The sequence below is a fragment of the Pantherophis guttatus genome, chromosome 2 (genome assembly GCF_059756535.1).
Source record: "Pantherophis guttatus breed Tessera chromosome 2, ASM5975653v1, whole genome shotgun sequence".
NCBI lineage: Eukaryota > Metazoa > Chordata > Lepidosauria > Squamata > Colubridae > Pantherophis > Pantherophis guttatus.
In genome coordinates this window covers 194,623,862-194,644,044 of record NC_142064.1, presented here as the reverse complement: position 1 = coordinate 194,644,044, position 20,183 = coordinate 194,623,862, and the positions used below count along the sequence as shown (strand labels likewise).

The following is a 20,183-nucleotide window of genomic DNA, read 5'->3' as shown; positions in this document are numbered from 1 at the left end:
ATTTTTATGACCTTTTGTGCCACAATTGTTAAGTAAGCGCTATGATGGTTAAATGAACTGGTTTAAAATCATTGTTTGATGAAGGGTGGTTTTAAATAGCAATAGCAATAACACTTAGACTTATATACCGCTTCATAGTGCTTTACAGCCCTCTCCAAGCGATTTACAAAGTCAGCATATTGCCCTCAACAATCTGGGTCCTCATTTTACCCACCTCAGAAGGATGGAAGGCCTTGAGCCTGTGAGACTCAAAACTCCTGGAGTAAGTAGTGAGTTAGTCCTGCAGTACTGCATTCTAACCACTTCACCACCACGCCACTCATGGTCATGTGACTGGCGCATACTGAAAATGGCCATTAATGTGGGCCAGTTGCCAAAGGTGGTCACCTGATTAGGGAGGTGACACTGAAACTTCAAAACTGGGTCATAAGTAGCTTTTGTGACTTGCTGTGGTAACTTCAAAAGGTCATTAAATTTACTAGTCATTTACTTGTATAGGCATCTGTTCAGCACAGGTAGTCTTTGACCACAATTAAGACCATTTCTTTTGCTAAGCAAGACAGTTCTTCAATGAGTTTGGCCCTGTTTTATGACCTTTCTCAGTATAATTGTTAAGTGAATCATTAGAGTTGTTAAGTTAGTAATATGCTTGCTTGTTAGGCGAATCTAGCTTCCTCATTGACTTTGCTTGTTAGAAGGTCGCAAAAGGTGATCACATGACCCAGGGACACTGTAAACTGTCCTAAATACCTGCCAGTTGCCAAATATCTGAATTTTGATCATGTGATCATGGGGATGCTACAATGGTGGTAAGTGTGAAAAACAATCATGTCACTTTTTTCAGTGTTGTAACTTTGAATGGTCATTAAAGAAATGGTTGTAAATCAAGGACTATCTGTAGTGCATGTATTCACATTTAAATAAGCCCAATGTATATCTGTTGAAATTCATAAACAATATTCAACAATAAAGTTATCCCAAGTGGGTTCCGGGAGAAAGGAATTGCTGTTATATGCTGTAATCCAAGTATTGATTGAAATATGCTTCCCTGCTACAGACCATCTCCTTTTGTGTATAATATATATTTGCAAAAAAAGTGCAGGCTTTTTGCTAGATTTTTTTTTTTAAACCAATATAAAATCAGACAGTAAGGCATCTCGGACAAATAAAAATTTATTAAGACAGACAAAAATGCAACTACTTAGGACTACAATTCAGCATTTACAATTAACCAAGGAAATCAGCAAAATATTCACATTCCTTTTAAGTTTTCATAGGGAAAAAGCATTCAAAATTGACTATACTACTCTAACCATGGTATTTATACATTCCGTCTACAGTAGGGACATGAAACTGAAGCACTTAATATTTGGACCTCTCCTTAACAACGCTACACATTAAGCAGTAACAGATGTCAGCAGCATTGAGAAAAGTATAAGAAGACCAAGTACCATGCATGTAGAAAGGGCTCTTAGATGCTAATGACGCAGACGTTCTGTGCGGTTAAAGCAAAGTGGATGACAGAAAGAAAGAAGAGCTGGGAAAGCAACAAACAGGAGGGAAAAAAAAGAGGTGAGATTTCAAATGCTTTGATGACAGTGAGAATCCAGGATTCATTATGTATCATCAAGCTAAGGGTAAGCCTATTACTTGTAGGAGAAAAAAGAAAAAAAGAAAAAACCCACCATACACTTAACTTTGCCATGTGCTAACAAGGTGTGAGTTATTTCTTATCGTTGGATTGTGCCCCATGTCATTTGCTGCCTAAAGAATATGAAATCATTAGCATTCAAATCTCTGGAAAAAAGTGAAACCAAAGAAACCAGTAAATGTATTATTCTACAGATGAGTCCTGTGTGGGAAATATAAACTATAAGAATAAATATGAAATGGATAGTTCGGCAAAGAGGAGCAGTTTGCTCCTGCACAGGCTTACTTAAGAAGCTCATGAGGTTCTATGTGACAAATTTCATCATGCATAGGCTCATCTCTTACGTATCATCATACTGAATTTTGTGTCATGGTGGCAATACCAGCTTCCCTTCAGCATTTTCTCTCACCCTCAAGAGTTATCCTGAGCAGAATTTGCAATTTGGCTTTCCCTTTGCAATTCCCAGCTTATTCCTCCTGTTTCCCAAGGAATCCCTCATCCTATTGCAACAGGGGAAGAAAGCAACTGTCAAAATATCCTTGTCTATCTTTTCAAAGGCGACAACTTGGTGTTAAACAATTCAGTCACTAAGTAAAACTGTGACTGTGCTTATTATCTTACTTCCGCTTTCCTTTGCTTTACAGACTTCTGGAGATTGTAAAATGTGATGCTTGGTCATAAAGTCATTTTTTTTCATCATAATTCAAGCAGTCACTAAATGAGGCAGTTGCTAAATGAGAATACCAATATTGGCATCCAAGTTTTTCAATTTGGATACAACCTATTGCAGAATTTCAGAGGAAGCCAATGAACAAAATGAACAAAAGCTCTATTTTGTAGGAACAGCATGTGAAATACAATGTGAAACCATAATGATTCTTTTAGTAAAGATAATGTAACAAAATTAGGCAGCAGCTCTAAAAGCTTCCATATTTCAAAATGGCTCCATTTACACAGAGTTAATAGGTTGGAGTATTTCTAGACTGCCCTGGTTCTTTTTTTATATGGGAGTTACCAGTTTTCTAATATTGGGAAGGTCAATGATTCGAAGAAAAATGGAATACTTTAAGGGAAATAGAAATAAAATGAAGCTGGAGGAAAGTTAAAAGCTTTTTGTTTCCCAATGGGAGAAACAGAATACTTAATTCGCTCTAGGGTATAATATTTATGACTCTACCTTATACAGAATTAAATAACTCATTTATTTATTATTTTAATGAACTAAAATCCTTTTTTGAAGCATAGTTTCAAACAAGAGGGCAAAAGGCTACAGTAAGAGTTCTTATATCATGGCTTTAATGGAGCTTGCGTTAACCATTTAAAAAGTAGGTGTTAATTATGAACAAATAGAGTACTAATAATTCTAATAATCAGTGTTGATGGTATATTTAACACCTCATAAAATAATTCAATTAGATTATGAGATTTGCTTTCTAGAAAGATTTTTCACTCTTCACTTTGCCAGATTTTTTTTTGTGCTATTAGAAGTTTTTTTAAAAAATGAATATGGTTTCTAAATATTGTTTCCATACACATTGAAATACTGTAGCAGGCATAATCTTTATATGTCCACATTATTATACTGACTTCCATTCTGAGTGCGTATGAACCCATTCATAAAACCAGTTCAGTAGATGGCAATTAACTTGGGTTAAAAATCATACTCTTGGCTTTAGAGTACCAAAATGGTCATAATAATCCAGATATAACCTTAATAATGCAGATGCTGTTCTAAATATATATTTGTAAAAAACCATTTGCTTTCTTACGTGATTAAGAGTTTACATGAATGTAAACATCATGCAACAATATATAACATTAATTGTCTATAGCCATTGTTTACATTTCATTGTAAATCTTAAGTGCCACTATCTAGGCAAGGTTTCTATACATGCATCTGTTCTCCACAATATAATGTATTAGATTATATTACATCATGGTTTTTAAAAATTATTCTGATAATAATTACTGGAAAATTGCAATTAAAACTGCACCATTTAGAAGGAAAATCTTGTCACAGTGCAAATCAAGAATCCAATATGATTAGTGAAAAAAATCTTTGGAATATCCTTGTGTTTTAAGTGTTGGTTGGAAATAGGGAAGGCCTAAAGTCACAAGCTTCTTTTTAAGAAGCAGGCTCCCCAAAAACATCAATGTGATATCAGAGCTTCTTTTATTTAGTTATGGTCCAGCAGGTGATGCCAATAGAAGCTTCAGAGGAAAGTAAGCAACATTCTAATATCTGAGATCTAGGAGTTAACTATTCTTCCTCTTGTTCTTAGTGCTATAGTCTTTTAGAGTAACGAATACCACCTATATACCTGCAATAGTTGCTCCCTCCCAAGCTCACATATTGCAGGTATGCTTTGCCCTATCTCCTGGTGCAACCAAGTTCAGAACCTTTTAGGCTATTAAACATTAGAATAGAAGATTGTGGCTCTTCAAATACGTCTAAAGTTAGTTGATTTTCAGTACTGTCCCTCTATGTACATACACTTTGGAGGAAATGGTTATCTGCTGAGGTTAGAATTTCCTAGCTCGAAGGCAGATAATATAAGAATTATTTGGGCAAACATGAATTTGTTTGTCCTGATGCAGAAATTCTGATAGGCAGCAACATGGAAGAGGTACAACTTTTGCAGATGAGAATCTTCCTGGTAAAATGATGGTACTTGGGCATCAACTTGTAACTGAGGTGGATGGAATGGGATATATGAGGTAGTAACGGAAACTCCAATAGCTAATTACAGGAAAAACTGATAGTGTCAACAATAGGTTTAGCATGGATGAGAAACAATGGGAATATTAAAAGGGAGCGTATAAATCTTCTAAAAAGATGATTCATAAAACAATGGAATGGAAGCTGCATGTTTAGAGACAAGTCCACAATATGGCTTGGTCTTTGACAAAGATTGCTCTTGATTATAATCTCTTTGAGCCAGCTGCTGGTTCATATCACTGTATCAAAATTGAATATAATGTAGTACAAAATAACCCAATTTGTGTTCTGGTTATACGCATAGCCAAACATCGTTGTTATCTTTTGTCCGGTAGCAGTTCAATCCATGAAAAGCTATAAAGTATTTTTTTTTTTTTTTTTTTTTTTAGAGAGAAGTTAGGACAGGAGGCCTATTATTGGCTTGGTAAGACAAAATAGTAGTTACATTATTATTATTTTTTCCCTTAGAAGTTTAATGAGAAATGAATTGCTGCATTCTCTGGCTTGATAGGAAACTCAGAGATGCTGCCATGGCTTTGTGTTCGGACGTGTTCTAGTTTTGCACAGTTTTGCAGAGGAATAATAGGTTATAAGGCTTGCTTAGATTATCCTGTGTAGTTTTGCCCTTTTGTCCCTTTCCCCAAAGCTTATTTACTGTTTACTGTTTTTTAATGAAGCAAAGTATTTCTCATGACAATGACTGGGAAATTATGCTGCCACTTTTCAGTTCCTCCAAAGGCACAGTTCTATTCTGTTTCTTTGGCTCTGCTTTCATGGGGCTACCAAGGCTTGGTCTTTCTTTTACATACTCTTGATAAATTGATATAATTATAGTTGTAGTTGTTCCTGAAAGTTTCCCACCTGAAATTACATAAATCCATGGTGGTTTATAACACATCCTTGAAATCTTGCCCCCTTTCCAAGCTTAAAATGTTTTCACTAATCAGGGTGTTCAACCTTGGCAACTTTAAGATTCATGAAGTTCAACTGCCTGTGGCCTTCTGGGTCCGCTTCAAGGTGCTGGTTCTTACCTATAAAGCTCTTCATGGCATGGGCCCGGGGTACATGCAGGAACACCTCCTACCGGCCTCCCACTGCCCAATGCGTTCACATAGAGCTGCCCTCCTCCGGGTGCCATCGATTGGCGACCCCCAGGATGAGGGCATTCTCTGTGGCCACACCGACCCTCTGGAATGGGTTACCCACCGAGCTCTGGACAGCTCCTGATCTCCGCACTTTCTGCGCTGGCCTGAAGACATGGCTTTTTCAGCAAATTCCCTGATCGGTTACGAGGCTTTTAATTTTGGGGATTTTAATTGGATTGGTTTTAGTATTTATTGATGATTGATGTTGTTTTTATTGAGTGAGCCACCCCGAGTCCCACAGGAGAAGGGCGGCATATAAATTATAATAATAAAATAATAATAAAAAAACTCCCAGAATTCCTCAGCCAGCCATTCCATGAGACTTGAAGTCCACTAGTCTTGAAGTTGCCAAGGTTGGACATCCCCTGCTCTAGACAAACAGGAAATCAGATGAGAGGAAATCACAAACAGGACAATGATTATAGTTTGCAGGTACAGACAAAATGAAGATGGACCAGGGCAAATCCATAACAGTTTATTTTATATGTGTTCTTAAAATTAAGGAGGTTATCAGTTACACTTCATTTCTACTCAGCATATATTAAATGACTTTCTCCTTTATAACATTCACATCTTTTGCCATGGTTTAGTGTAGGATATTATATTTCAGGGAAAACATTTCAAACACCTCTTCAACAAATTGTACACCACCATGTGTTGGCAACTTTGAATGCACAGAGGTACCACATACAAACAAAAACTGTATTACCATAAGACTGTGGGATCAACAGATGGATTACAGATTTTGAAGAAACAAGAAGATAAACAAACTCTTTTTTTGTACAAGTCTATAATCAGATGAAATGTACTGTTAATATTACATTTAAACCCAACAGATCTCCCAATTTGGATCCCCCCCAACTTTTGGATTAGGGCTGTTTTATTCATGAAAGTAATCATGTCTGCTACATCCATTTTAAATCAGTGGGAATTTTATTGTCGGATTTAAATAGAATTTCCTGTGAGTTGCAGAGGTGGGTGCTAGTGAAGTAGGAGAAATCACTGATTCAATATTCAGCAACAGGGGGACACCAAACAAACATGCACATACACATATGCAAACCCCCTCAAAAAGCTTCTCTCATGTTACTGTTTGTGTTGAAAATGAAGCTAAATGTAAGTTACTTTCCAGTGTGCGACAGACAGCATTTCATTGCAACTAAAGGGAAGATGATTTCTAGGAGCTTTATTAAGCAGAAACCTCACCTTTAATCAGGAGAATGAAAAGTGGGCATTATATTACAGCTTCCAACTGGCTTTTGACTTTTCTTTAATAGCTCTGCAGCCAAATCTAAAGACTGCAGCCAGTGCAATTCGTATTGTACATTGCACTTAACATCACTTGCTTTCGGGAGCAAACCTCATTAATTTTACAGAACTTTTAAGCACGAGTCGGGAAAAAACATCCCACGGTTTGGTTTTCTGAAGTACCTTACAAGTGTGATATGTTACAGCACTTGGAGTGAGAAGATGATATCAACATGTAATGGCTTTGCAATGCTCCAAGGTTTGACCCAGTACCAGTTGCTGGATGTAGCCAGCAGTATAACTTTTACCATCAGCTGCTACTCGTTTCTGTTGCAGCTCTTCTAAACAAAATTAGTTTCATGGCTTTTTTTTTTTTTTTTGAAAGAGGGTTAGGGCTTGGTAAGAAAATCAGGTAACAGTTTATATTCCTTTGCTTCGGAGTTCTGTACAAACCTCCAGTGTACATGCTTGGCTATAAGTAGAGGCCAAATGGCAATTAGGGCAGAGCCCAATGGCTTCATTGTATGTCATATTAAATGTAATAACACACATCACAGTTTGGGTTGCTATAGATAAAGCATTCTTTTTTTAAAAAAAGAAATCAAAGCGACTATATGAATTTCTTTACTGGGGCTCCGCAGTAGATGATAGATAGAAATTTGATTCCTTAGGAGTCAAATATCAAATAACCTTAGGAATCAAATATCAAAGCCAAACTGTGTATTAAGATATTAGAAATCTTTGTGGGAAAAAAAATTCAGAAAATGTTCTGTCTGGGATGCACCTTTTCTGTCGACTAATTAATTTGGATTGCTCTCTCTAGGAGGAGTTAAACAAGATGAAAACTGCAGTATTAAGCTTTCACAAATTTGGTATTATTTTGAAGGATTCATTTTCAGGCCTTTTTTGTATAACTTCTGTTTAAAAGCAACTCGGACTACATCGCACCAGAAACAAAAGGCATAAATAAGCCAAGTTCTAATAGAATAAACAATGATCTATGGGTAGATGCCAGTTTTTAGTTATTTAGAAAAAGTATTAGAAATTTATATCAAAGAAGTAGCATCTTTAACATACACTTTTCTTTTTTTTTTAATTTGCATTCAAATACAAATATTTTTGTATTTGTCTTTAGTGTTAAGACTGAGGATCAAGACAGACTAGAGACGGCCCTTAGTTTTTGCAGAATTTAAAAGACTTATGTAGCAGTTGATTTTCTTGCATTTAATAAGAAAAAAATGGGCACCTGTTATAATGTCTGCAGTAGCACATTTATTTTCCCACAATGAATGGCAATTGAGCACAATAAGATGCTGCTATGGAGATAGAATAATTCAGGACCGTTTATGGGATAATTCTATTCCACACTCTTCTGGTTCATGAGTGTAAGTTTCTCTTGTGATGTTAACTAGGAGTGATATTAACCATGGAAACACCTGCCTAAGGATATTTTTCTTCTAAACTGGAGCAAATAAATACTAACAATTTTAAATAAAGGAAAGACAGCTTATTACTTTTGATGGTTAGTGCCTCTGACAGTTTCAGTGCTTCCCTATGAGGAATCATTAGACTAAATGGAAAAAAAAAAGCATTTTCAGCAATCCAATGGTATGCTATTCCGGAAGCAGAGAGAAGCTTGCATAGCATTAGCGCAAACTCGATTAAAACAAATTCGAGACTTGCAAGTCTGCAAAAAGACTAACAAGAAGCAAAGAAACGGCTTTGCGAAGCATGACTTCCTCCTATGTGTTGAAAAGAAGGTTCCTCTTTGTTAGAAGTCAAAAAGTGAGCCTCGTGTGTAAGCATGCAAATCAACAATTTATTTTTGAAGTCAACATCACTTTCATTAACTTAAACTGAACTGAAATTGATTAATGGGCTGAAAGGTCAACTGAGATCTTGTCCTCTACACTCCTAGTCAGCAGGGAGAACTTTAACGGAGTACTATTGGCATTCGGCTCTCCTTTCGCTAAACAACATCAGGCAAAGTGAGAAGGAGATAAAATGAAATAATTTGGCCAAACCAGAACGCTAAAGCAATTTGATCTTTTCTAACAGGTTCTGCATAGCAAGACAAAACGATCGCCTGCCTTAGCTGCTGAAAAGAAAACAGAGTGGGTAGCTGACAGCAAATGTCACAATGAAAAAGGACCCGCCGTATGAAAACCATGGAAGCTATAGCGTGAAAGAAGTTTACTATGGACTATCTCCCCCTCCTCCCTTCTGTGGTCTCTGTTTCATTCAAAATGATATGCTGCGTGAATGGGTTAATTATGGAAAAAAGTGAAAAACAAATGAGAATAATGCATATGGTTATGCTGAAGAGAAGGAGAATTTGAGAGTGAAAGTGGTCTTCCAAATTAATACAGAGCATACAAAATTAAATCAAGTGGCGAGAGAGTTGTCCTTACTGGTGGCATGATGGCTGCAGGAACCCAAATGCACATGTATGTATAAAGTTACCCCCTGTGTACAAGGTGCACCACATGCAAAAGGTCTTCCCAGTTCACTTTAGTGACAAATTCAGCAATGCATGCTGATCTCCAGTGTGCCTGTGGAGGTGAGGCTACCAGTAAAGTGAAAAGAAAGCTCAATTGGGAAGGAGATCAGTGTGCATACTGGGAGGCCCGTACAGTTATTGACTGAACTTCATGTGTGATGCCTGATGTTTTCCATTATCTCTGCAGAGATACAAAATGATTTGTGACATTGTGCAAAACATGAGTCCTCAGAGTTATGGGAACTACCATATATACCCAATTTCATCATCCTTATCGTCATCTTCATCTTCATCGTCCTCATTAGTTGCTCTTACATGTATCTTCTGTTTGTCCTTTTTTGCTGCTTCATGTGCTTCTTCCAGGTCATCCAACAATAGCACTGATCCACCACTACCAAAATCCCCTGAGGTTTCTTGCTCTTCTTCTGCAAAAGGGAAGAAGTCACAGCTATAATTTAAGCCCAGTTTTCTGCCTTGGCACATCAACCATTTCCTCCATTAAGTTATACTCATTCTTCTTGTCAGTTTTATTTTTAGATATTTCCCCCCACAATGGACCATATCACAATGGGAACTCAAAAGTGCATACAGTTCTGGCAGAACCCCCCCAAACCATGCGTTTTCAGGAGGAAGCAACAGCTGAAGACAGAACCTTACATTTCTAAATAGTTGGTTCAAATCCATTCCAGGTCAATGGTGACTGAAAGACATCACCATCTGATGAGTATTCGAAGGTATCTGAAATGAGTCGGTGGTCTCAGTAAATTGCAAGCCTCAAAACACCTCCCCACAAGCATCATTAAACACTACTGTCAATCGTGATTCGACATCTCAAGAAATAATATAATATAAATGGAACAAGAAATATTCCAATTGTGATTCTATCTACCAAGTCGAATAAGAAGATAAAAGTCATTCAAAATAATTATGTGGTTTGTTTGTCACTTTGGTTGTTGGGCTGCATGGTGTATACAGATTTGGCTTTCAACGTCTATGTGCCTTGAGAGCTGAGTGGATGTTCCCTGCAAAGATCAATAATAGCCGACAAACCTTCCTGACAGTCAGCCTGTCTACTATTCCTGGCTGGTTGCACTTTTCTTAATTGAAAGTGTGCCTTAATAAAAAAATAAATAAATCCAGAGGTCTCTCCAACACAGAATGTTCCCATTGCAAATGTACAGGATGCAAAGAATATATTTGCAGCTAGGAAAAATGGAAAAGGGCCCTTGAAGTCTAAACTCCTCCACTTTCCTTATATGTAGTCATTTTACAATTAAATAAACTCCAACTCTGTGGCTGCTCATGCTTTGATTTTAAAGAAGAAATTCCAGACTCAGACTTTCTATTTATAGGAATCAATGCCTCTGAATAGACTGCCTTACAAAAATTTCAGGACTGCATTTCTCAAAAGTCAAAATGTGCCCTTTTCATTTTCCTCACTTGGCGCTCCTAGAGGAGTTTGTAGTGGCAATGTAGAAGACCATTATTATTTTGAGAGTTTGGTAACGTATTATGATTTTTCTTCCATCTTAAGAAAAGTCTAGAAGTTTAGAGCTCATTGTGCACTAAACTGCTTGTTTTTAAATCTTGCTTGCTGAAAAAAGGAAAAAGCAGGAGAATCCTTACACAGACTCTCGGTTTGCATTCGAGAGTCATGTGCCAGCCAGCCTAGGTCAGGTCCTGCAGTCTCATGACCACAGCAGAGCCATGAAGACAATGATGCCAGGCTTTGATAAAAACTATTTGGTTATCGAGCCACGGTAGCACAGTGGTTAAAGTGCAGTACTGCAGGCTACTTCTGCTGACTGCCAATTGCCTGCAATTTGGCAGTTCAAATCTTACCAGGCTCAAGGTTGACTCAGCCTTCCATCCTTCTGAGGTAGGTGAAATAAGGACCCAAATTGTTGGGGGCAATATGCTGACTCTCTAAACAGCTTAGAGACGGCTGTAAAGCACTATAAAGTGGTATATAAGTCTAAGTGCTATTGCTATTGTTGCTTGTTGCTTGCCTCTGCACAGAACCTAACAATGGGTAATGTGGAATCTGGTTGCCCTTGGGATATCACTGCTATACTTATTAAAGAGCTCCAGCAGTTTATGAGAGATTTGGGTATTATGTTGCTTGATGAGTATACTTTTTATATTACGCTCTTACATCTGTCTGCTTGAGTTAATAATACAGTAGAACCTCTGGTCACAAATGCTTCTGACCATGACCAAATCGGGATCCAACCAAAAAATTCACAATTTTTTTTTTCACGGCCAATTTCCCCTTCCACACCATTTTTTTTGTACACGCCAAATTTCCAAAATTAGGTTCGGGTCATGACCAAATCAGTTTGCAACCAAAGTTATGGAACGAATTATGGTCGTAACCAGAGGTTCTACTGTATAGCTTGAAATCCTTTCATTCCCTGGTGTGCTTACTGCCACTGTATCAAAAAGAACCAATTGCCTGGGCACCTGCTCACTGTCTTGGCACTTGGCAAACAGAATTCCTTTTTGGTGTTGTTTGCATCTCATTTGACCGAGAATGATGGTGGGCAGTGGATTCTGGATTCTGCTCAAGGTCCAGTGAGCCTTTAGTGGGACTTGCTGATTTGAGATGTCATATTTGCAACATGCAATATGTGCGGTTGCAGTGTTAGCAGCAACCATTTTTATGAAACTTCTGTGACAATGATGCTTGTGCAATGCTTCAGTTGCAATTCCAAAAATGTGCTTTGAATAGGGGTACCCCAGGAAAAGATATGGTTCCTTCAAAGCATCTTTTATGAATGATTTCTGAAGCATTGCCTAATCCTAAAGCAACTCTGTTAAATTCCTTATTTGTATGTGGGTTACCCTCCCCGGTATGGAGTACATCATATTATTTTAAACCTCAAACAAAACATCCTACCCCCAATAATCACTCCATCAGAATATTTTACGTAAGTATAAACCACTCTTGTCTTTTAAACTGACAGAAAAAGCAAACTGGATACTTTTACCAATTTTATATTGTCTTTCATGCTTAGAAAGATATGTTTATTGTATGAGCACATCTGTTTAATAAATACAAAAACATGAATATGGTTGTCCTAATATATTTATTCGATGTCATATTGTGCTTTCCTAGTCAGCATTACAGAGTTAATTCCTATTTTCTTGCAGAAAGTATGATGTTACTCACCACAGCTTACGGTTCCTTGCTTCCTAGAGCCAGCAATCTCATTTCCATACTTATCCACACACCAGCACTGGCCAGTGCTTCCATGACACTGAGTTGCTTTGTAATAGCCTTCTTCATTGCAGCGGGGGATGAAGGCACCTGGAGGCAAGCAAAACAGAGACCAGGTCAGTCATAAGCCTGAGCCTGGCACTGATTTTCTAGATTTTTCCTTTTGGATTCTACATAGCTAGATCAAAATTATCATGCCTCCTATATATGCCCGAATCAATACCTCTTAGGTAAATTAGATACTTTGATACAAGGCACATATTCAGGATGAATGGAGGCCAAAGCTTACCTGGAATTATTTTAGTTTATGAAGGAGCAAAGTTTGCCATCTTAAATACTCAGCCCAACTATTGGCAGTTCTCTCCCAATACTTGTCTAAGAACAGTGTATTGGATACTGCAGATGTGCATCTCAGATTCATTTTGCTGGATATACTTAAGCTAATATTATGCAATGGAGCCTGTGCCATGTATTGCTAGCTAGTTATTCCAAAGCAATCACTAAAATGAATTTACACGTGTGCGCACGTGCGCACGCACACACAAATGCCGTGTATTCCATTTCATTATTAAACACAGCACAAATCAATGCAGTCTTTTTCAACCATAGATGTATGAAGTGCATGTTACCTTAGAAAGAATCAGAAAATTATTAAGACTTTAGAACTACTGCTGGAATTATTCACAAGAATGTTTAGGATGTACAAGTTTTGTCTGAGTGGAAGGGTCTACCATATTAGACCCATCAAAGTAAATCATCCCAGAATGGCATGACATAGGGGTGATCCTTCATCCTTACAAAGTCCCACTTCATTCTCCAGCCTCTCCACTGAAAGTTAGCTTCCCAAGAATAGTTTATTTGCATTTGTGGTGCCTGGGAAAATCCTGGCTCTAGTATCTCTCCAGATTGGATCTCCATATAGTACTAAACTGACTCACCTCAGGGATGGAATAGTATTCACACTGAGTTTAGAAAACAATTTATTGGAAGATTATTCCTGCCTTAGACTTTTTGATTCAATCTGGTTTAAAATTAAGTTTGATGACATGTCTCACTTTTCTACATATGAAACATGTGGATGCTGGGTCTGTCAGGAACTTTGCTTATAGTAGTATGTTTTATGATGAAAAATGTAGTATAATGTAGTATTTTTAGTGCTTGACATGGTATAAGACGTTGACTGACTTTAACCAGAATTCCTCTTAAGTCTGGTGAATATCTTGGGATGGTTGCTTTGGTACTTTACCATTTCCCCTGGCAGTCTTGAAGCAACCTCTTAGTGTCTTTCAAGTTTCTTAGCATCATTAGAAATGCTTGATCATAAATATGGTTGAGTAGTTAGCCATGAACTGTTTCAGTTTCATCAGTGTTTTGATTTCTCTAATTGTATCGGCTGTTTACATCAGGTATATGTCATGTCCATTCTATGAGTGAAGGTTTTAAAGGAATCAGACATCTTTCACCATAGAGCCTTGAAATTTCTTTTTAGGACTTTCAGGCATCAATTCTTGCAGCATTTTTAAAAATAGTGCATAGTTGTCCATTTCATCTCAAGCCATTTCATAGGCCTTACCAAAGGGTTCAATTTTATTTATTTATTTATTTTATTTAGTTAATTTCTTAATTTAACTCAAGTGGGTCAATAGGTCCCATCACAATGCTTAGTTCATTGTGTCCAGTTGTGCAGTTGAGTCATCTGCCCTTTCTTCAGGCACGAGACTCTTGGAATCTGGAATTTCAAGATGTCTTTGACGAGCTGGGCCTAGATGTCATCTCACTTTTCCATAGTATATGACAGACTTCCATTCCTTAACACTAATCTAGCTATCCTGTCAAAGCCTGGAAACTCAAAATAAAAATAACTTTTGTTATTTTTTGTCACTTTATATCTCTACTGAAAAAAACTATGAAAAAGAAAAAAATATTTTTCCTCCATCTACCTGGCCCAGTTAAGACTCCTTCCTGTGTATCAGGCACAAAACAATCATGCCCCCACCAGCGGTGAAATCCTCTGAAGTCTGCTACCCATTCTGTGAGTTTCCTCCCGAGTGTGCGCTTTGCGCACATGCATGCCTAAGGCATACCCACCCAGCACTAAAAAAGGAACACTTCCTTTGAAGACTTCCAAGTCTGCAAAGGTAAGTAGAACAGTGAGGGGGGGGGAATCTGCAGTGCCATGTGATTTAGATTAGCTAGAAAGCACGAAATCTGACGATTCTAGCTAATATAAATTGCGTGTCACAGTTGATCGTCGGAAATACCAGTTCACCCAAACTGGTAGCATTTTTTACTACCGGTTCGGGAGAACCTGTCAGAACCAGTACATTTCACCCCTGGCTGCCACCCAAAATCTTGGAAGACATAAGGAGAGGAAAAAATTATTTGAGGCATGAGGTTGGTTCTTAATGTCCTTTTTTTGTTTTTACCTACTGTAGTGGCAGGGTGGAAGAACTGTTCCCAGAGGTCCTTCGGGTCTACACACTCTAGCTCCATTTCCTGCCTTGATGCAGCATTTGGTGATTCTTGCTGTCTCCATCTAAATATCAGGAAACACCTCACATATACTCTCCCCTTAGTCCTGGGGCATGAGTGAGACTAGGCTGCCATACCTCCTGCCTAATAGTATGGAGAAATCTAACTAGTGAAATTCAGCCCTCCTTTCTTTTCTGCTTTGTGGAAGATAGACCAAATAATTCACAAAGCACAGAGACAATAAAAATGTTATTAAAAGGGAGGGGGGAGTATATAAAGTTCTTTTTAGCTTTAAAGCATCCTGTGGATAAAACATTCAGTAGCTAAGGAGATGAAAATAGTGCTATTTTAATGACAGACAGCATCTGAAAAGAACCTCTGAGAGAAAAATTTCCAAGCTAATTCAAGGCTCTGAGCAAATTACATGATACTACAATATAGAAGCAACTCTGACAGAAAATGGTGCTCATTTGTATAAAGCACACAAGGAATGAGACAATAAATTAGACCCAAACACCCACAGTCAAATTAACAGTAATCTAAGTCAATATTTCTATTTTAGCAATTTTTAAAATCCATATTATCAATTTTTTTTCCTGAAATAGGTTTTCCCCTGAACGCTTCTCCCCAATTGTCAGGTCTGGGAGATGCCTTGAATTCCCCCCCCCTCCAATTCTGTCATTGTATCTAAAATATAATTTGTCTTCTAAAAGGAGAAGTTAATCTGACTTCGTATGTGATCAAGGTCATATCAGTGAAGATACATATTCTGTATCTTGAGATGGTTGAAGATAAATTGAAACTCAGGAGTATCTAACAAGGAGAGGAGTTTGCTATATAAGCCTTTCTGTGAAAGTAAAGAAAAGAATTTTCTAGGCATGGTTTCATTTTATAACAGGGTTGCCCAAAGTGGTCAATACTGACCCCCAAGGGTTGCTAGGATTATCCAAGAGGTTGATAAGTGGCTAAGGGTCAAAAGGGGATCAGTAAATGTATGGTGGTCAGTAGAAGGCTGATAAATGATAGAAGATCAATTGGGGTCAATTAATTTTAGTTGGTGTTGAGATCCATACTAGTCCCTAGTCCTGAAGTTGAGGTGGCCGGCAGTGAGACAGCATTATTATTTATTATTATTTATTAAATTTATATGCCGCCCCTCTCTGGAGACTCATGGCGGCATTCCCCAGGTTTGGATGGTCAACCATCAGTAAGGCTTGATGATTGAGTTGTCTCTATTATGGTTGTTATTGTTCATAGTACTATTAGTTAAAGTAGCATTTATTAAATTATTTTTACACAATATACTGTATATTGGGGGTTGACGAACAATCTGAAACTCAATAAAGGGGTCAGTGAGCTGAATAATTTGGGGATGACTCCCTGATACAAGCTCATTTTGTGTACAACTGAATAGACAATGCTGGAAACTGGCCAGAGTTGTTCACGAAGAGATGGACGGTAGATAAATCCAATCAATAAATAAATCCAACAAATAAATCCAATAAATAAATAAATCCAATCAATAAATCAATAACTGATGCTGTTCAGTTAATTGGTCCTGCCTTAAGAATATTGGCTTATTTCTGTTATCAGCTTCAGCAAATACAGCGATAATGCACTTCAAGGCATCCCTCCAACACCGGTTACTTTTCCCTGGAAAAGTTAGATTCATTCCTCATGGGTGCCTCTGTAGTAATTTCCATTCTCAGCTTCACTTTCAAGCACAGAGAAACAGCTTTTATTATGTCCAATGATACTGAGTGGTGGTGGTAGAGGAACCCTCACTCTTTTGTCAGATAGATGCTCCTTGATTTACTGGTAGTAATAATGAAAAAGGAGCTTCTTTCACCAATTCTATACATGGAGCGTGTCTGCAAAGTGTGAGCATATGTCAAAAGGGCTATTTTCACTCCATTTCCCATGGAAGGAAAAAAATGAAGAAAATGCATTACTTGAAATGCCATGCCATTACTTGCCTAAGAGACAGAGAAATGAGAAATCGCTCTAATATTTCATACATTATAAATAAATGCATTTTCTATCTCGGCTATTGCAGATATTAAAGTGACTGTCCAATTTTTAAAAGTTACAAACACAGTTTATAAATATATATTACTCTTCCTATATCTGATCTGAGTCCAGCTTTGATAATAGTACCAAGCCAACTTTTGGAGGCTCTTTTAAAAAAATGCGAAGCAGAGTTGGATCTAACTAGTTTGTGGATGGGAGATCACCAGGAAAAGCCAAAGGTTTGTAGGCTAGAATGGCAAATTGAAAAATCATCCCAGAAGAAGCCAATGAAAAACCATCTCTCTCATGAAAATAACACAGATGTCTCAAAGAGCTCCTGCCCTTTGGAACGATCTGCCCTCGGAAATACGCACAATCTCTGATCTCCAAGTTTTTCGCTGTGCCCTCAAGACCCTGCTCTTCCGACAGGCAGGGCTATCTTTGTAAAGGAGTTTTAAATTTGGAGTTTTAAATTTTTGGGTTTTAACGAATTTTGGCCCTAAATGTAATAATTTTTAAATTTAATTGGGATTTGTACTGTGTTTTTACTTGGCTGTGCACCTCCCTGAGTTCTTCGGGAGAGGGGTGGTATAGAAATAAAATTATCTATCTATCTATCTATCTATCTATCTATCTATCTATCTATCTATCTATCTATCTATCTATCTAAATTAATCACCAGGAGTCACAATTAGCTTAAAGAGTCTGTGCCTTTTTCTCTTGCCTAATTTTAAGCAGTTGTGGTGAAAATAATATATATATATATATTTCCTTCCCAGACACATTAGAGATCTTAATTTCATGAAGCAAACTACAAAGCATTAGTGGAAGCTGAGTATATGAGATTATGAAATTAAAGTCCAGAACCCAATAGACATGGAATGTTTAACTCCTTTGTGCTCAAAGCTCTCCAGGCTAATCCTCATTTATTATTCTAAACCAGGTAAATGTTGTTTTTTTATTGGGAGGGTGGAGGAGCAGGACACAATTCATTTCTTTTAGTAAGTAGGGGAAAATTATATTTAAGAGTCATATCGTGATGTTACACCCATAAAAGAAAAAAAATCTCATTGTTTGTGGCAATGGCCATAGGAGTAGAGTTTGGCTTATTATTTTACCCAGAACACCTGATGCTAATTGAATTATATGCTTCAATTAGCATGCTTCCAAATGCATGCAAAGTTATTCTGGCCACTAATTCTGCCTCAATGGGTTCAACTGCTTTTCAGGACAAACGTTATCGCTGGGTAATCTCACTTTGCAAAATTACAATTTAGAATGGCTGGAGTGGATTTTCTTTTTATGGTCCTGCTTTGGTACTCACAGAAAACTGTGAGGACTAGTGGTATGGACCCCCTTGGCTCTTTACATATACAGGAAGTACTTGTGCAGAAAGGATTATTTAGACACATTGCATGTAATTTGGAATGCTTTGCATTGCAAATTCCTCCACAAATGAGCATAGACTGTGTGGATTGCATGTTGTTAATCACTCTTGGCTGCTCCTTATCTGTATTCTTGCTTGTAACCATTTAGATAAAGAGGACAACGCCAACTCTTTAATCTAATAGCTGCCAAGGGAAGAGGAACAATAGCTGCCTAAGTACAATATTCTCATTAACAAAGGGTCACATATCTGGATTTCCAAGATCCTGATAAGGCATGACATTAGACCATCCCCTGGTACTATCTGCTAGAGACCTTGTCTTCAATAAAAAAAAAATATTTGTGGCAAGGGTTCTAAAATTATGATCAAGTGCCTGATAAGGTGTGCTATCAGATGCTTTTGGTTATATGGCCTGACTGAGAAGATGCCAAAAGCTCCCACACAATTTAAACCTCAGTGTAGACACAAAGTCCTGAAGGCTATTATGGAATTCCCAGTGTCACCATTCTTGGGATTTGGATCCTGCTGAAGAGATATGGATTGAAATTTCTCTGTTTTTTTTAATATTCATTCCATAAATATCCTCTTTGGCATCTTCCCCGCTGGGTTCCAGTGTATTGTCTTTGAATCCTAAATAATGTATTGGATTCCAGTTAGCCAATAGACATCAATAACTGTGCTTCAGATACAAATGGGGAAGGGGGAAGATAAGAAAAGTGTACAAAGGGAATTGCAACCTGGTGGCCCAGTGATTAAGTGCAGTATTGCAGGCAAACTCTGCCCACAGCCTGGGGTTCAATCCTGACAGGACTCAAAGTTGACTCAATCTTTTCATCCTTCTGAGGTCAGTAAAATGAGGACCCATACTGTTGAGGACAATATGCTGACATTTATAAACTTCTCAGAGAGTGCTGTAAAGCACTATGGAGCAGTATATAAGTCTAAGAGTGCTACTGCTAATCTAAAGCTGCCTGGAAATGATAGCACACATTTTAAAGCAGTTTCACTCATCTCAATGAGTTCTGTTGATTCATAGTTTATCCAATTTCCAACGGTTCTAACAGAGTTGAAGGACTACTTATCTCCAGAGGTTTCTGCTTAGCCATCTTAGTGAGCCAACCAAGTCCCTTCAATTAAACATTGTCACCTGTTGGGATGACTCTATTGTGCTGCCTGCCCTTTGGAATGAGGTCCTCCTGAGATAGCAATAGCAATGGCACTTAGACTTATATACTACTTTACAGCCCTGTCTAAGCAGTTAACAGAGTCAGCATATTGCCCCCAACAATTTGGGTCCTCATTTTAGCCACCTCGGTAGGATGGAAGTCTTAGTCAACTTGAGCCTGATGAGATCTGAACTGCCAAATTGCAGTCAGCTGGCAATCAGCAGAAGTAGCTTGCTGTACTGCACTCTAACCACTGCACCACCATAATCAGATGATTTCCACTCTGATGATACTCTGGAAGATCTTCAAGAGCTGACTGTTCTATCAGGCTTTGTGTTAGGTGGCTGCATTTTATATGTATTTATCTAAGATATTGGTTGTTCATCATTTACTGATTATTATCTCTAAGAAAAGAAACCTTATTTTGTCATATTGTGATTGTTCAAAGTCAATTTGGAGTTGGATGGTGCCAAAATCAAATCAAATCAAATCAATCAATCAATACGCAAGACCAAAGCTTTAAAAGGTTGGACTAGAACACTTCCAATTCTGTTATTCTGCTTCAACTGTTTCAATTATAGGGAGTAAGTTAATTAACTAAGGGGACAGTGTGAAGTTCCAAAATGATTAAGAAATTATTTCAATCACACATAAACACAGCATCT

General features: G+C 37.7%; 1 protein-coding gene across 2 annotated transcripts in view; it reads right to left on the bottom strand.

Moving 5' to 3' along the window:
* Nucleotides 1-1,157: 1,157 nt before the first annotated feature.
* Nucleotides 1,158-20,183, bottom strand: part of SPOCK1 (SPARC (osteonectin), cwcv and kazal like domains proteoglycan 1) — a 524,574-nt gene continuing 505,548 nt past the window's right edge. For both annotated transcript variants that reach the window (XM_060688539.2, XM_034403471.3), the window contains 2 exons: nt 12,436-12,573; nt 1,158-9,688 (listed from right to left, as the gene is read on the bottom strand). In XM_060688539.2, the coding sequence (XP_060544522.1) occupies nt 9,507-9,688; nt 12,436-12,573 (320 nt within the window). In that variant the 3' untranslated portion in view covers nt 1,158-9,506. The remainder of the gene's footprint in view (nt 9,689-12,435; nt 12,574-20,183) is intronic.